The sequence below is a fragment of the Rhinoraja longicauda genome, chromosome 32 (assembly GCF_053455715.1).
Source record: "Rhinoraja longicauda isolate Sanriku21f chromosome 32, sRhiLon1.1, whole genome shotgun sequence".
In the NCBI taxonomy this organism is placed as follows: domain Eukaryota; kingdom Metazoa; phylum Chordata; class Chondrichthyes; order Rajiformes; family Arhynchobatidae; genus Rhinoraja; species Rhinoraja longicauda.
In genome coordinates this window covers 2,340,118-2,357,100 of record NC_135984.1, presented here as the reverse complement: position 1 = coordinate 2,357,100, position 16,983 = coordinate 2,340,118, and the positions used below count along the sequence as shown (strand labels likewise).

The 16,983-nt window shown below is 40.5% G+C and overlaps 1 protein-coding gene across 1 annotated transcript; it reads right to left on the bottom strand.

The window, feature by feature from the left end:
- Window positions 1–521: 521 nt before the first annotated feature.
- LOC144608625 (hyaluronan synthase 1-like) lies at window positions 522–7,399 on the bottom strand. The gene is made up of 4 exons (XM_078426597.1): window positions 6,701–7,399; window positions 3,631–3,856; window positions 2,971–3,103; window positions 522–1,197 (listed from the first exon to the last, which is right to left on the bottom strand). The coding sequence occupies exons 1-4, from the start codon at window positions 7,397–7,399 to the stop codon at window positions 522–524; spliced, it is 1,734 nt and encodes a 577-aa protein (XP_078282723.1).
- Between the last annotated feature and the right edge of the window lie 9,584 nt (window positions 7,400–16,983).

Below are 16,983 nucleotides of genomic sequence, written 5' to 3'. Positions count from 1 at the left end.
ATTATGGATGTTGCACGACAACCATTTCTACAAGTGGTCATTTAAACTCCCTGCTTCCTCACTACCCACAGATAAACATACTTTCAGGCCTCTGCAAGGTCTGCCTTACTACTAAATTCTGGAACAAAAAAACCCAATTCTTTCTTCTGTGGAGAAGTACTTACCCTTTGTGCAGCAATCTCATGCCACCAGGATGCGTTGGGAGATTTATTACTAATACTGGTAATGGTCAACAGAAATTTATTGCTCATAAATTGTTGTACGTTCCTCGCTACTGAATCTGACAAATACCAATCCATGAATTTGTAGAATTCTGCACAAACTAGGATCCATTGTGGCAGGACATTGCCGATGCCTATCTTCAATTCCTCCTGTTGATTATGGAGGACTATCCACCCAGGAGGGACTGCAGAGAAAAATTATCTCAAGAACAAAAAGCAGAATCAGTAAACATATGAGATGTAAAATATTCTTCAAGATGTTAATTAAAGTTTTGGTAATCATTAACCAATTTGCACTCTTTACACTTCAACACGATACATTGCAGTATTTCTTCTATGTCGCTGCCAAGACCACAGATAGTAGGTTGATGTTAGAATTGTATAAAATAATAATAATGTCAGTGAACTGTAGAGAATATAATATTTTTCTGATAACTCCTGCTGATGGGCCCATGCACCTTCAACCTCTGTGAAGAGTGTCTCAATTAAACCCACAAGGAGAATAATGCCCCAAACTAAGAGAGGAAAAAGTGGGATGTAGTTCTTGACTCTCTCTTTGCGTCCAGATGTTCCCCAGTCAGTATTGGTAATGGTAATAAGAGAAAAGCATTTGATTGGCAGTAACCCACACAGGTAGAAGGTTGGAAACAGGGATAGGTAGATCATCAGTGGACTTCTCTTTAGACAAGAGGCATTTATCGCTTTAATGAGTCCAAGGCCATGGAAGCATAGGAGCATCCATAGAATGTCCCAGAGACACCCGTAGTAGAATAGCTTAATGAGAGACACAGAAATGTAGAATGGCAAAGTCCCCATAGTTACTGCTTCATATGTCATCCACAGACTATGCTTGTGCCAGAAGCGGGAACGGTAGACCCATTCTATGATAGATGACTTAGTCCAACGTATTTGTTGATTGAGCCAGCGGAGATATTGAGCTGGAGTTTCTGTCGAGCACCAAGCCTTGGGCATGTATCTGAGTGAAGCAAAATTGCAGTTTCATTAGTGGTTTTTCAGAATTAACTTTAATTTAACATTAATAAAATTGTTCTTATTTTAATAAGCCAAATATTATATGGCTTATTAATAATATTAATAAGCCAGTTGACCATGGCTTAATAATGGTCATGGTCAATTATGAGCCAGTTGATAATTGGCTCAACTGATTATTGAGCCAATAATCAATAATCCAGTTATTGATTATAAGCCAGTTGACCATGGACACTGAGATGCCTTGCATTCCAATCTAACTTGCACTCATCTCTGCAAGTGGAAGAGGTTTATGGTTGAACATTGACAAAAATAATTTGAACCAATTTAAAAGTTAGATTATGAAGAGCACTGATTTAGTGCCCAGTATGGTTATGACCTATATAAACAAGGCTATTTGATAACATTATGACCTTGTTAAATTGGTTTCAAGCAGTGCTGCACTGAGTCAGTGGATATCAAGGTGATGATTGAAGATTTCCTGCTCAAATTACTGTCTAGTGATGCCAATTTGAAAGAATGCCAACTATTTTTTTTAAATGCACATGCTGGTAATTTGAAATAAAGACAGAAAATGCTGGAAACACTCTACAAGTCAGGCAGTATGTGTGGAAAGAGAAAGAAAACTAATGCTTTGCCCAACTGATGATCTTTAGACTGAGTTATTAACTCAGTTTCCCTTTTCACGGATGATATCTGACATGTCAAATATTCCCAGCATCTTCTGTTCTTGTTTCAGGATGTCAATTAAATTCATTTATGATCTTGGCTTTGATGTCCTTCATAGAAACATAAAACACAGGAACAGAGCCTTCGGCCCAACTTCCCCATGCCGACCAAGATACCACATCTTCACGAGTCCCACTGCCTGCATTTGGCCTATATCCCTCTAGACCTTTCCTATTCGTGTACCTGTCCAAATGTCTTAAATGTTATTATGGTACCTGCATCAACTACCTCCTCTGGCAGCTCATTCCATATACCCATCACCTGTGTGAAACAGTTGCTTCTCAGATTCCTATTAAATCTTTATACTCTCACCTTAAACTTGTCCTCTGGTTCTTGATTCCCCTATTCTGGGTAAAAGACTGTCCATTAACCCTATCTCTTCCCCATGTGATCTTATATACCTCTGTAAAATCACCCCCTGAACTTCCTGCACTCCAAGGAATAAAGTGCAAGCTTGCCCAACCTTCCCTTGTAGCTCAGGCCCTCAAGTCCTGGCAAGATCCTCGTAAACCTTCTTTGCACTCTTTTCAGCTTAACACATCCTATTGCAGGGTGAATACAATACCAAACATTGCCTTGCCAACATCTTACACAACTATAACATAACATCCTAACTTCTGTACTCAACATCCTGACTGATGAAGGCCAATGTACCAAAAGCCTTCTCCGCCACCTATCGACCTGTGACACCACTTTCAAGGAACTATGTACCTGCACCCTAAGATCCCTCTGCTATTCAACACTCCCAAGTGTTTGTATAGTCTGCCAGCATTTGTGGGAAAAGTTTGATCAGATGTCTAATGCCAATAAAACTAAACCTCAGCAAGGAGAAGTGACTTACAAGAAGAAAAGAAAATTAGAAAAATAATAATCATAGCAGAATATTAAGGTTCTTTTTCTAAAAAGACTGCCTAAGATGAGCCTAATTTACCTAAGCAGATACAAAAAGCTGACATTTAACATCACTGGTTAAAACACAAATCATGGTACCGTATTACACAACTAAGCAAAAGCTGGATTTAGTTCTTACTTGGTGGAATAGCCGAGACTGAGTACCCTGTTAGTTAAATGACGATCATCCCCAAATGTACACCGGACACCAAGGAATCTCTGATTGTACCAGGGCTCCAATAATTGTTGGATCAAATTATTCCTGTACATCCCTGAAACAAGGAGTAATTGTTACAAGTGAATATCGACCATGGACAGTTTGCTCTGTGATAAACCAGGATTATAAGTGAACATTGAAACAGGTTGAAGTCAGAAAGCAAATCTGTTGAGCTCGAGTGTCTTTATTGACTTTCTCATTCGAACACTGATACAACTACAGCCAGCTTCTCGTATGAACTTTTCCCCCTTGTTATTCCTAATTTGAAATACTGTTTTCATTGTGCAATGAAGCATCATAAAATCTCTTATTTTAGCCAATGGCTTTGTACTGAATTTCATTTGCTTTTGAAAACAAAACATGACATATTTTTAAGTGTAATTTATCTTCTATTTGACTCTTGTTCAGGCTTGGTCTAACCTGCACAAAAGTCTATGCAGCTGGTAAGTTTTCTAACTATAAAATGCTTTGTCCTGGGCTATTTTGTGGAAGTTTCATGTATACCAGGTGTATTGTTTTTTAATAACTCGAGGATCATGACATTCTCAATTAGGTTCTTTGACTTTCCCCTCCATTCCTTACCTAAAGGTCCACTGATGCAGGAGACACAATTAAAATAAGACTGGCAAGCTCGTCCCAGATTGAACACAGTCCAATAATGCAGGCTGCTGATGAAGCTAATGAATGAATCACTGACATTGAGAATTCGCACTTCACCTCCGACTGCTCCACAGCTTTCATTTGAATCCAACACTTTAACCAGTTCTCCAGTTGCTTGAGAGTCAAGTTTTGTATCAGAATCACAGACCTAAAAGTTATATAATCCTTTATAAAAATATCCACTTCATTCTTAATTTTATGCAATTCATTTTTGAATATACATAATCTATATGAGATCACAATACGAAAGCATTCAATTAATAAGGAAAACCCGCAAAAACCTGTATGGTAGATGTTCATGATTTTCTAATCCTGTGATCATTCAATTAGAAAATTATGGGTCATGGACACAGATTTGCAAATAAGCATTGGTATCAATCCAAGTTCCAGCAGCTCAATTAAATTAGCCTAGCAAAAAATAACCTGCTGGAGGAACTCAGTAGGTCAAGCTTCATCTGTGGAGGCAAAGGGACTGATGATATTTCAGATCCAGATCCTGTGTCAGAACTGAGAGAACAGAGATGTGATAGCCAGTTCAAGTGAGAAGGAGGGGGTGAGGCAATGGTTAGCAGGCGGCAGGTGGAACCAGGTAAGGTGAGATGATGGGCAGATGCAGTCAGGTGGGGTAAGGGGAGGGATGAGATCAGGAGATGGCGCTTGGTGGGTGATAGGTAGAGATAACTAAAGAAAGGGGCGGATGGAGCAGGTACACTGATGGAAGGGTAGAGGTAGAGACAGAGGCTGGAAGATAAGTGGAAACAAGAGGCAGCCAATCTGGCATCTGATAAATAAGTAAGATGATAAGTGGAATCTGGGAGGGGGGGGGGGGGGGGGGGGATGGTGCAGAACCAGAAGGTGATAGAAAAAATCACAGGAAGTTTGGGTTACCTGCAGTTGGAAAATTCACTGTTGATAGTATCGGGTTGATGTTTTCAGAAGAGCATGCCATTTTATATGTCCTGAGAACAGATGCAGTGGAGACAGAGAAAATGAAAAAAGAGGATCAAAGTCCAACAAAGTACTGGATTGGATGAGGCGTAATCAAGGGAACTGTGAGTGTCAGTGGATTTATGGTACCCTGGATGGTGGTACGCGAGGAGGTAAAGGGACAAATGTTTCCTGTTCTCCGGTCGCATGGTATATTGGCAGGGATGGAGGAGGGTGAGTGGGTAGTTATGAGTGAACCACTCCTTCCAAGTCAAATAAAGCTGCACATGCATCTCCTCCAATCTTGTCTATTGCTTCAATGCTCTTGATGTGGCCTCCTCTACATCGGCGAGACCAAGCATACACAGTGGATCCATTTGGAGGAACACCTGTACACCATCTGCAATGGCCATCCTGACCTCCCCTTCCTATTTCCAGACTGGCCTGTCAGTGGTCGACATTTAACTCTGCCAGGGTGAGGCAAAACACAAAGTGGAAGAACAGCACCTCGTATTCCACCTGGGCAACCTACAACCCGATGGCATGATCAGTGAATTTTCCAATTTTATGTAAACCACACTCCCTGTGCACCTTTCTCTCTCCTTCCAGCTCCGCACCCAACTCCCCTCCCTCACCTGGTCCCATCTGCCTATTACCTACACACAAGATTTTCTCCGATCCCCTTGCCCACCTGGTTCCATCTGCCCATCATCCGTCTATTATGAGGTTCCACTTATCACCTTCCTTGCATCAGAATCAGTTGGATCCAACTTGTACAGCCTCATGTTTCCACTTTACAGTCTCTATATGAACCACCCCACCCCTGCCTTTCTTCCACCTGGCTCTCTGCCCACCCTCATCACCTGGTTCCACCCATCACCTGCCCATCCTATTTCACTTCTCTCTCTCACCTCTTTATACCAGATATCTCTACTCTACACTCTCAGTCCTGGTGTAGGGTCTGACCCAAACCATCAACCATCTCTTTGCCTCACAGATGCTGCTTGACCAGCTGAGTTCCTCTGGTAGTTTGTTTTTAGCTCCAGATTCCAGCATCTGCAGTCTCCATGTCTCCAATACAATTACCTTAACTTTATCTGGGCAGTAGTCAGTGCATATGCAGAAGTTTATTAAGCAGTGGAGTATTAGTCGGGTTAAATGGCTATGCCTGCTGTATCAGTATACCCATAAAATTACAACATCATATCTAGGTTATATGAGTAGATGAGAAGCTACATTCTAAGCATCTGTAATTAATATACTTTATGATGACCAAGCAAAAGCACAATCAAGATGTAAAGAATACTGGAACTAGGCCAAGATGTTGCATGTTGCATCAATAACAATTCAGTACGTTCTGTAGTTATAACTGCAAGACCAATAAAAAGCCAGAATGCAGAGATTCCGTCTGCTTTCGTGTCCTTCACAGGTGAGAATGAAACTTTGCATCTAATATGATTAAAGAATCATACTACATTAAAACATTGTGGCTTCATAGAGAAAAATCAGCTGCATTGTTTTGATGAAAACTATGCCAAAATGGCATTTTCATCTGCCTTATTTCCTATAAAACCCATGTTTGTAATTGGGCAGCTTTTCACTTGACAATGTGGCATAGATTCTCAGGGCAATTTTAAATTGTGCCTGTAATGGCCCAGAAGCTGTTTACTTGTATTAAATTGTTAAAGGAGGCCACCACTTTCCAAGAGACGAGGATGGGCACAAAGTCGCCATGGCCCTCCAATTGCAAAATAGGATGGTTCTGTAAAATTAAAATAGAAATTGCAGGCATGTCAAGCAGCATCTGCGGTGAAAGAATAGTTATTATTTCAGGTCAGGTCAGAATCATTTACAGATGATGGTTCAATACTCTCTTAAGTAACAACCACTGGAGAGTTATCAAGGAATGAAAAGGAATAATGAGTCATAAGTGGGTCAGATGGAAACTTTCTTCAGCTTCCAGTTGCAGAATTTCAGAAGATACTGCATTTGTTTGATACCCAGGATAGATTTACATCAATGAAAGGGCAATATTTAAGAAAACAGTTAATTGCATTGGTCGTACCTGAATGTAATCCACTGAATCGCCAATAGCTTTGAAGGCCGTGTACAACACTTCTCTCTTCCCTCCCCTTTTCTGCATAATGCAAATGCAACGCTTTGTGTGGATTAGCGATTCCACCTCCAGTCTTTCTGGATTTCCGATACACGCCTCTCCATAAAACAGATTGACGGGATTTCTTTGCGACTTTTTGCTGTTATCGTCTTCCTTATTCCAAACAATTCTATTAAAATTTCTAGAATGATAGTTGCCCTCCCATAAAAATGTTCCGATATCTTCCTCGCAGAAAATCTCCTTGAATATGTCCATCATGTATTGATCTTCTTTTGAGTTCCCATCAATGACCATGATAATTTTCAATTTGTGGATAGAGTACTCAATGCTCTTCACAGAATTGAGGCACTGTGCTAGATATGAAGGATCCTCTTGGTAAGCTGATATGGTTATCGCCACAGACTTAGTGTTGCAGCACGCTGGAATAATATTTTGCATCTTGTAGTGCTCAACCAGAGCAAAGATTGTTTGCAAGAAGAAGTGTCCAGTGATCAGGGATCCATAAACACCAAGCAAAATTAATTTCCCCCCGATTAGGAGCTGAATTCCAGCTACATATGCCCAAGACATACCAAGAAATAACATCATGGCAAAGCCCATGGTATAAATTTTATGAGCTATTGAAACCAAAGTGTCTTTGTTAATCATGGCCAGATAAGGTCAAAGTCGATCAATTCCTATTCACTGAAGAGTAAAAGAAAAACAAAAAATTCTGTTAACATGCAGGTAGGCAACAGCAATTTGGAGATATATTGGCCTATTAAGTCTAGACCAATTCTACATATGACAATCCAGTTAGATCCACTCTCCTGTCTTTTGCCCAGCATATTTCCTTTCAGATATTTATCCAGTTTCCTTTTCAATTCTCTTTTGACTTTGCCATGATTACTACCTCAGTGGTTCATCCAGACTGTAATGACTACCTGCGTAACTAGTTTTTTCTCTTATCGGTTTTGTTTTGCCAGTCATTTTCATTCTATTTCCTTTCTGTTTTGACCATTTCACACCATCAACCCTGCCAAGATCGTTCATGATTTTTTAAATCCATCGTCAGATAACCCCTTGCAGTCTCCTCGACTTAAAAGAGAACATCAATCCAAACTTTTTTCTCGGAATAATGTACCAAAATCATAACTTCTGGTATCCTTGTGGGAAGCTAGGGAAGAAATAACAGGGGCCCTGACAGAGAAGTATGCATCCTCTTTTGCCACGAATGAGGTCCCAGCAAACTAAGGGTTTTGTTAAGAAGAGCTGTGTGGACTTACCAAAATACCACAGGTTAGTGAGCCCAGTCTACTGGGAAAGCTATTGGAGAGGATTCTGAGGAACAGGATCTACCTGGAAAAGTGAGGACTGATTAGGGATAATCATGTCTCATAAATTTGATTACATTTTTGAAGAGGCGACAGAGAAGATTGGCAAGCTTAGATATTGTCTACATGGACATTAGCAAGGCTTTCGAACAAAGCCCCACACGATAGGCTAGTCTGGTAGCTTAGATCACATGGAAACCAGAGTGAAAAAAACAACTAATTATAAAATTGGCCTGATGGAAAGAGACAGAGGCTGGTAATGGAGGATTGTTATTCAGATTGAAGGCCTGAGACTAGTGGTGTGCCACATGGATTAGTGCTGGCTTCATTGCTGTTTATCACCTACATTACCAATTTGTATAACAATGTTACCAACATGGTCAGTAAGGTGGCAGATGACACCAAAATTGATGGTATAGTAGGCAGTATAGACAGTTATCAACGATTGCAACAGGATATAGATGAAGTGGGCCAACGAATGGTAGATGGAAATTAACTCAGACAAGTGCAAGGTTTTCTATTTTGGCAAGCTAAACCAGGCCAGGACTTGCACAGTAAATGGCAAGGTCCTGGAGAGTTTATAGAACGAAGAGAGTGAGTAGTGCAAGTGCAGGAGCAACAAAGGTGGACAAGGTGGTGAAGGCAATGTTTGGCATGATTACCTTGGTCGATCAGGGCATTGAGTGCAGAAGTATTGTATAAGTTGTTGGTGAGACCATACTTGGAATATTGTGAGCAGTTCTGGTTACCCAGCTCTATGAAGATGAAGGATGTCATTAAGCTGGAAAGGGTACAGAAATAACTCACAAATGATACCAGTACACAAGGGCTTGAGTTGCAAGGAAAGGCTGGGACTTTTTCCCCCACAGTGCAGGAGGCTGAGTGGTGATGTTATTGAGATACATAAAATTATGAGGGGTGTAAATAAGGTGGATGGTTACAATTTTCCCAGGGTCGGGAAGTCCAAAACCAGAGAACATAGCATTCAGGTGAGATGGGAACTGTTTAAAAGAATCCCAAGGAGCAACTTATTCCACACAGGTGTTGAGCACATGGATCAAGATTCCAGAGGAAGTGGTAGAGGTGGGTACAACTCCAGCATTTAAAAGACATTTGGACAGGTACATTGAAAAGGTTTGGTGGAATATGGGCCAAATGCTGACAGATGGGATTATCTTGAATAGACATCTTGGATAACATGGACAAGTTGGGCTGAAGGGCATGCTTCCATGCTCTAGGAATTGTACAACAATAACTCTCACATTAACATGGAATAATAGTTTTGAAAAGTTAGATTAAAAAAGGGAAATTAAGATTTCTGACTTAAACACTTATTTGGTGATGTCATGGGGTCAATTAGCTATACAGCGTGGAAACAGGCTCTTCAGCCAGCCTTATCCATGTCAACGCGGCTCACGTTGTCGACCTCCCCGTGGTGAGCCCTGTCAACTGACCTCAGTCAGGCGAACGACAACAAACAGAGACAGCAGAAGCAGAAGCAGCTTCATAACTTCTGTTGCCTCAAACGCAAGAAGAAGATCCATGTCAACCAAGTTGGCATTCTGGGCTGGTCCCATTAGCCTGCATTTGGCCCATATTCCACTAAATCCCTCCTATCCATTTATCTGTCCAAATGTCTGGAACGTAGTGTGTATACAGGCAGTATAGTAGAATGAGACATGAGGGATGTGGTGAGGGGAATGCAGACAATGGAACTTGGGTAGCTGAAGCCAAAATTACTCACTGTGAGATGAAGGGAGGGGAAATGCACACAGTACTGCGGACTAGACTGTGGGGTGGAGGGACCATTATTGTTTTATCCAATAACTAGAACAAAATTTAATCACAGTGGCAAAAGTTGAAACCAAGAAGCACCAGGAATCTACAAATACAAGTTTTGGGTAGTTATCAGTCTGAAGAAGTGTTTCAACCCGAAACATCACCCATTCCTTCTCTCCAGAGATGCTGCCTGTCCTGTTGAGTTACTCCAGCAATTTGTGTCTATCTTATGGGTGAGAGAGATGTTCGTTACAGGTTATAGTTAGCAGGTAGTGCGAGAGGGGGGAGGGTGGGGAATATTGTTGGCCAGAAGGGCACTGGGAGCTTTGGGTAAACAGCCCTGTGGATATTTGTTTAAGCAGTTAATGGGCCTGAGAAAGGATGGAAACAAGTGATGTAATTGATCCAGATAAATGGTCATTTTTAAGGATATCAACCTTTTACTTAAATTCAAGGTCTCAAGCTATCATACTGTGTTCTGCCAGACTAACGGGCCTCTATCATAAACACATACTCACTCTTAGTCTGAAACAGAATAACTCATTGGTGGCATTTTAACAGCAGATTTTTGTTAAGCTAATAATATTTGAGTCAAGTGTAAATAAGTATGTAGGAAATTACCCTCTCAAAATTTCGAACAATTTTTAATGGTATGTGGAGGATAATATTATAACGTTTACAATCTAATCACATCCCCCAACTGACCATAAAATTGTTGGAAATTTTGAGTGTGGTTGGAGAATAATTTGAAACATTTTATTCTCCCAATATCATCAACAATCAAATTATAAATAATAAAATGTTAGTTTCCCAGTGTTTATATTTTTAGACGCAAACATCCATTAGATTTGCCAATTTTAAGTTTATAATTAAAAAAATAATAGAGATATTTCTGCACAATGACATTACTTGTAATTAACAGGAGAGATGGATTTCATCCAGCTAGAGATGCATACGGATTATCCTCGCAGTTGTTGGGTTGAGTTTCTGGGGCAGAAAACATCAGCCCTTGAGTTGAGTTGAGTTGAGTTGAGGGACGTTACTTTTGGTTTTCGCTCCAACTGCCCCAGGCGCGCTCCCGACTGGAGCAACGGTTGGAAGCGCGTGCACGCGCGCATCTCGCTCCCGTCGACGCCCATCGGGGGCGCGCCTGGGCTTTCTGAGTTCTTACCTGGGCCAGCAACAAGCCAACATGCCAGCAGCCTCTCTACCTCTGTCAGCATAATCATTCCTTGAATTAATGTATCAGTGTGTTACATTAATTCAAGGAATGGGGAAAAATGCAGGTACATTTATAACACATTTTCATGTCCTACACCATCAACAACTGTTACAGCTGAATGAATCCCTTTCCTCACCAAGAAATGTTGCCTTCCATCCATGAAGTCCTGCTTGTTTGAAAAAGGGGGGAAAAAAGTACTGCTCTTGTTCTTCTTCATTACGGCAGGATTGGTTTATTCAGGACAACCTGTCTATGCTGCTCCTTGGAGCAATTCCATCAAGCCTACAACCTATCCTCACCCACAATGGCCGTTAACACCACTCTGATTTTCCATTCTGCAAATCAGTGTGTTACATTAATTCAAGGAATGGGGAAGAATGCAGGTACATTTATAACACCTTTTCATGTCCTACACCATCAACAACTGTTACAGCTGAATCCCTTTCCTCACCTAGAAATGTAGCCTTCCATCCATGAAGTCCTGCTTGTTTGAAAAAGGGGGAAAAAAAGTACTGTTCTTGTTCTTCTTCATTACGGCAGGATTGGTTTATTCGGGCCAACCTGTCTATGCTGCTCCTTGAAGCAATTCCATCAAGCCTATAACCTATCCTCTCCCATATGGCCATTAACACCCCTCTGATTTTCCCACCACTCACCCAGACCAGGGGCAATTTATGGTAGCTGATTCACCTACCTGCCAGCACCATCATTGAAGTGTGGGAGGAAACATGGAGAATATGCAAATACTACAGGGGTCAGAATCAAATCCAGTCACCGGAGCTGTGAGACCTCTGTACCATTTGCCATTCCACTGTACCACCTCCAATGGCCTTTTTAGTGTCCAGACCAGGCAGCTCAAGCATTTCTGTCATGCATGTCTGAGTTTCGTTACCACACTTCCGATCGATCCACCGATTATTTTCTTTTGAGTGGTTATTGACCTAAAAGCTTATTTGTTTCTTTCACCACAAATTCTGCCCGATCTACTGAGTTACTCCAGCATATTGTGTTTTTATTCCAAAACCCTGCAGCTAATGAAACACTTCCAAACTGTAGTGACTGCTGCAGTTTAAAGAAGCATCCCCTGAGTAGGTCTAATATCTTCTGCAGCACTATTCAACAGAAAAGTAATTCTCTCTTGACTACTATCACCTTTCATTTAAATTACAGATTTAGAAAATGTACAAAAAGAAACGCTATCCTCATTAGCTGATGGTACAAGGACTGGGAGTCACAGATTTAAAGCATTCGACAAGAGATACAGGAGATATGGGGGAAAACATTCTTTTATATTCTACATCATCAGTGTTAATGACCTGGAACTCTGTAAATGGGAGTAGTGGAAGTAAAGACAATGATTGTCAAAGGAAATTGGAAAAATAACTTGCAGGGCCACAGAAATAAAGACTGGTTGAATTGCTTCACAGAGAGAGACTTTTGACTTGTAGGCCAACTGGCCTCTTAGGCTGTAATGATTGACTACTTCTTGGTGTTTGAAGGAATTTGGTCTACACAAATTGGTTCGATGCTCCCCTTGCATCCATTTTATACTGTGCTTCATAGATGGTAAGGAGCGACCAAAGGCCAATAACAAGAAGTGTGATCTGTGTTGCCACAAGTTGCATTAATGTACTGAGATGAATTGTCTGACATAAATATACAATGTTATGTTGTGTGCTGGTCGTACTTTATCATAATCTTAGATTCTCATAACCAGCACCAGGGACAGACACGTTTCCAGCAGTGTTGCTCAGTTCATGAACTTCAGACGCATTCAAGTTTGGAGGTTCACAAACCATGACTACCCCACTGGGATTAGTGTGAAGTTTTTAGACGTCCAGAATCACGTTTTAATGAAATCCCAGCAACACCACATCCCACACCCCTTCGCTTTCATTAATTCCTTAAAGGCACCCTGACTCAGAATAATTAGACATTTAACCAAGTAAACAATTAATTTGACCCCCAAATATACTCAGAACAAAGACGGTTAACACTAATAAAACATTTATTTGGCAACATAATTTACAGTAGGAAGCAGTAAATAATTAGAGGCAGTTGTTTGTAACAAAAAAAATTGCACATTCTTGAGAAACATTTTTGAATACATAAAAATGAAACAATAATTTAAATACATAAAGCATTTGTTTGAAATACAAGAAACTTGACATGTGAATTGAGGCCTGCCTTTTAGATTTGCAAACAAAATTGCTACTCAATAACATGCTAAGAACTAGCTCCCCTTCCCCACACCACCCTTCTGACGTATAATTACAAAAGCGCCAGGCTTTTTAATAGTGTGTGTACACTATATACACGAAAGTCGTCACTTATTTATTTATGATCCACATATGTATATTGTCTACAAACGAGAAAATAGAGAACGCCAAGACACACAGGGGTCAACTCACTATCAAGACACAATTTAAATACTGAACTAACGTGGAAAATATATTGTGTGTAGGCTTCTAACAAGAGGAAATGCAACATGGTGTTTAACTGACGCTAAGTAAACCCACTTGTGTGGGAAGTGCTGTTTACAAAGTTTCTAAGTTATTTTCAAGCCAATTTCAATTTGTTTCTTCGCACCGATTTCTTCCAACTTCTCATTCTTTGCTATGTGATATAAATTGGCCACGAATTCTAGAGCAGTTAGCACATGTGCCAGTCAAAAAATAAGTTCCTTAACTGGAAAACCTGTTTTCAAAATGGGGCCCATCCAAGGTAGCATTTTACACAAGGTATAAACTTTTTTTTAAAAAGTTATCTTTCTCCTCACATCAACCAACGAAAGGGCAGATGGTTGAGCTCACCGCAGAATGTTATCACTTGCCTTTTACAAGAACTGGAAGAGCATGTTTTCTGTCCAACAGCTGCATTCAATGAGTGCCATCGACTGCATTGCATGTCCACACTGGACTAAGGGTCATTGCTCCAATGAAAGATAGGCAGATATGTGAGATGCATGGTGAAGAGTCAGCGCTTGCCACTTGCATGGGAAGTAGCAAGAGGTTTGAATTGGCTGTGACTTTGTAGGACAATACAAGGCTGGGAAATGAGGAAATGGAGCTCACCTTGAACAGGACTCTTACAGAGATAATGATGTCCAAATCATAAAATAGTTACGCCAATTAAGGAGGTAATTCTAGTACCTTATCAGTTCCATGTAGAAGCAACCAATTTGGCTCTACTTCTCCTGCCTCCTCCCCCATAGTCATATACATTCTTTGCTTTCAGATACTTATCCAGCTCCCTTTGACCAATACAAACGAGTTTGCCTCCACCACATTTCCTGTCAATGCATTTCTGCATTTCACGTCCTTTAGTTGTTGACTGGTTAAAAAGGAATAACCACCCATAAGAAAAAAGAAAGGTCAAAATCAGATTTTTTTAGAGACTTGGAATTTGCAAGGTGGTTTCAGAATATGGTGACTCTGCCTGCTGTTGCAGAAGAGAATCTATTATACTGATGTATGCCCTGATAGAATGCAGAACAAGCTTTTTGCAGTATCTCTGTACATGTGACAGTAAGAAACTAAACAATTCTTCTTTCAAACCTGAGTTGGAGAGGCAAATACTTCATCATAATCCTCTGAAACTTCTAGGTCAATTTTTTCAGCTAATACTTGAAAGCTGGAATAATCCTACTGGCGTAGTTTTTTAAAAAGCCCCTTTTATGGTGCCATAGTTAGCACTCGTCTGATGTACATACTTAGCTCAATTATACTCAAAGCTCTGGTAGCCAAGCATTGTTTTAACTATACTAAAGGACTGAACAAAAGTTCAAAATAAGAACAGTTGCCCAAAATACAGGCAAGAACAGAACAGCTAACTAACCACAATCACATAGTCAGTCCTACCTCAATGCTACAGAAAGTTAGCAAGATTACACCGAGGGAAGATATTCCAACAAAGGGAGAGGAAGTTGAGCTACTAAAGTACAAAGATAAATGTGCAATGGACATTAAACCATAAAGTAAATGGTGTACAATTGATAGGTTGCTGGCTTTATCGCATAACATTTATGACACTCATCTTTCTGTGTTAAAGTATAAGTACAACAGCAACAATTCAATTCCGATTGCAATGTCCATTTCTAGTGATAGCAAAATGAACAGATCTGCAGAAGTAAAATGCAATCACATTTGCACTATGAAATATCTTCTTAAATGGGAAAACGAGGCTCATAGTGCAGAGCACAGGGAGCGGTTTAAACGAAGAGGAGACTAAACATCTTGCAAAGCAGTAGCTGGTTGACCCCACGATTGGTTTCAAAGATCTGCGAGTTTATCAAGGGGAGACCAAAGAAATTAATTGGCTCTGATTGCTTCATTTGGCATGGTTCAACAAAAAAGCTCATTGTTCTCAAAGACAAAAGGCAATTTCCATTTCCTGATACTGTAAGCAGATCTAAAGGCCATGGTTCGGATCGGAAAAAAAGTCCTGCAAAATGCCTTTATACCCAAGAGATTTAGCCATAGTAGTTTAATCCTTACTTCAATGTATATACAACATTGCAGAGGTCGGCCTGTGATTCTTTGGACAGGTACAATACCATTGATATCTCAAAACTTGTGCTGCGTTCAGCAAATTGTTATTTAGATTGCATAGAAGTTTATCACAAAACCAAAACAACAACAGTGCGACAATTTCAGAATCAGAATCCACTTCTGTTGTTGCCATTCACTAAATCTAATGCCACCATGAGCAAAACAAACACAATAAGTATTAAAATACAACTTTTAAAAATCTGGAATGCTCTGAGCTACAAGAATTCCTTTATGGAGGGATTTTACTTTTAACATTCTTTGGAATTTGTTAATAATTATGAAATAAAGCATCTCCAAACGGGACAAATTATTATTTCAGAATGGTTGATCAAATACCACCTACATCTTCCTAACATCTCTCTACATGCTGAATTTTGTGGAATATGCACACACCTCTGGAATATTACCGTGATTGTGTTTCTCCTTTACAATCTTTGGCTGTACTTGGACAATATCCAGTTAGGATATTCAATACTGGATACTACCACTCCGATACCGATGAGAAGGCCTACCGGGAGGAGGTGGCTGATCTGGCACTCTGGTGTCAGGACAACAGCCTCCTCTTGAATGTCACAAAAACTAAGGAGCTGATTGTGGACTTTAGAAGGGCTCAACATCCGAGGATGTACACGCCACTGGAGATAAATGGGATTACTGTGGATAGGGTGAGCAGCTTTGAATACCTGGGAGTCCACATCACAGAGGATCTGACATGGACAACACACATTGCCACACTGGTGAGTAAGGCAAGGCAGCGCCTTTACCACCTCAGACAGCTGAGGAAATTCAGTCTCTCTGAGGATCCTTCAGTGCTTTTACTCTGGGGCTGTAGAGAGCATCTTGTCCGGCAACATCTCAATCTGGTTTGGGAACAGCTCTGCCCAGGACAGGAAGGCTCTGCGGAGAGTAGTGCGTTCATCTGAATGCACTATGGGAACTACACTCGGCCCCCTGCAGGATCTATACATCAGGAGGTGCAGATCCAGAGCCAGAAACATTATGGGGGACCCCTACCACCCCAGCAACAGACTGTTCCAGCTGCTACGGTCAGGCAAACGCCTCCGCTGTCTCGCTGTGAAAATAGAGAGGATCAGACGGAGTTTCTTCCCACAGGCCATCAGGACTGTTAACTCTTATATCACCAGGGACTAATTTACTGTATTAATTTATTTTTTGTGTTGTGTCTTTTAAAAAAATAATTCTATTCTGTTTTGTAGTTTTAGCACAATCTGCAGGTGTTGCCACTTTCATTTCACTGCACATCTTGTATGTGTATGTGACAAATAAAGTAGACTTGACTTGAATTTGATCTAACCTTGTTGTTCCTCTATTAATTCAATGAATCAAGTGCCCATCGTTCATTCTAGC

Excerpts from the sequence above, each read along its gene's own strand:
- LOC144608625 (XM_078426597.1), bottom strand. The coding sequence starts at position 7,399 with ATGATTAACAAAGACACTTTGGTTTCAATAGCTCATAAAATTTATACC. Across the intron at positions 3,857-6,700 it reads ATTCAGTGGATTACATTCAG|GTCTGTGATTCTGATACAAA; the intron begins GTACGACCAATG and ends TATAACTTTTAG. Across the intron at positions 3,104-3,630 it reads CTGCATCAGTGGACCTTTAG|GGATGTACAGGAATAATTTG; the intron begins GTAAGGAATGGA and ends TCCTTGTTTCAG.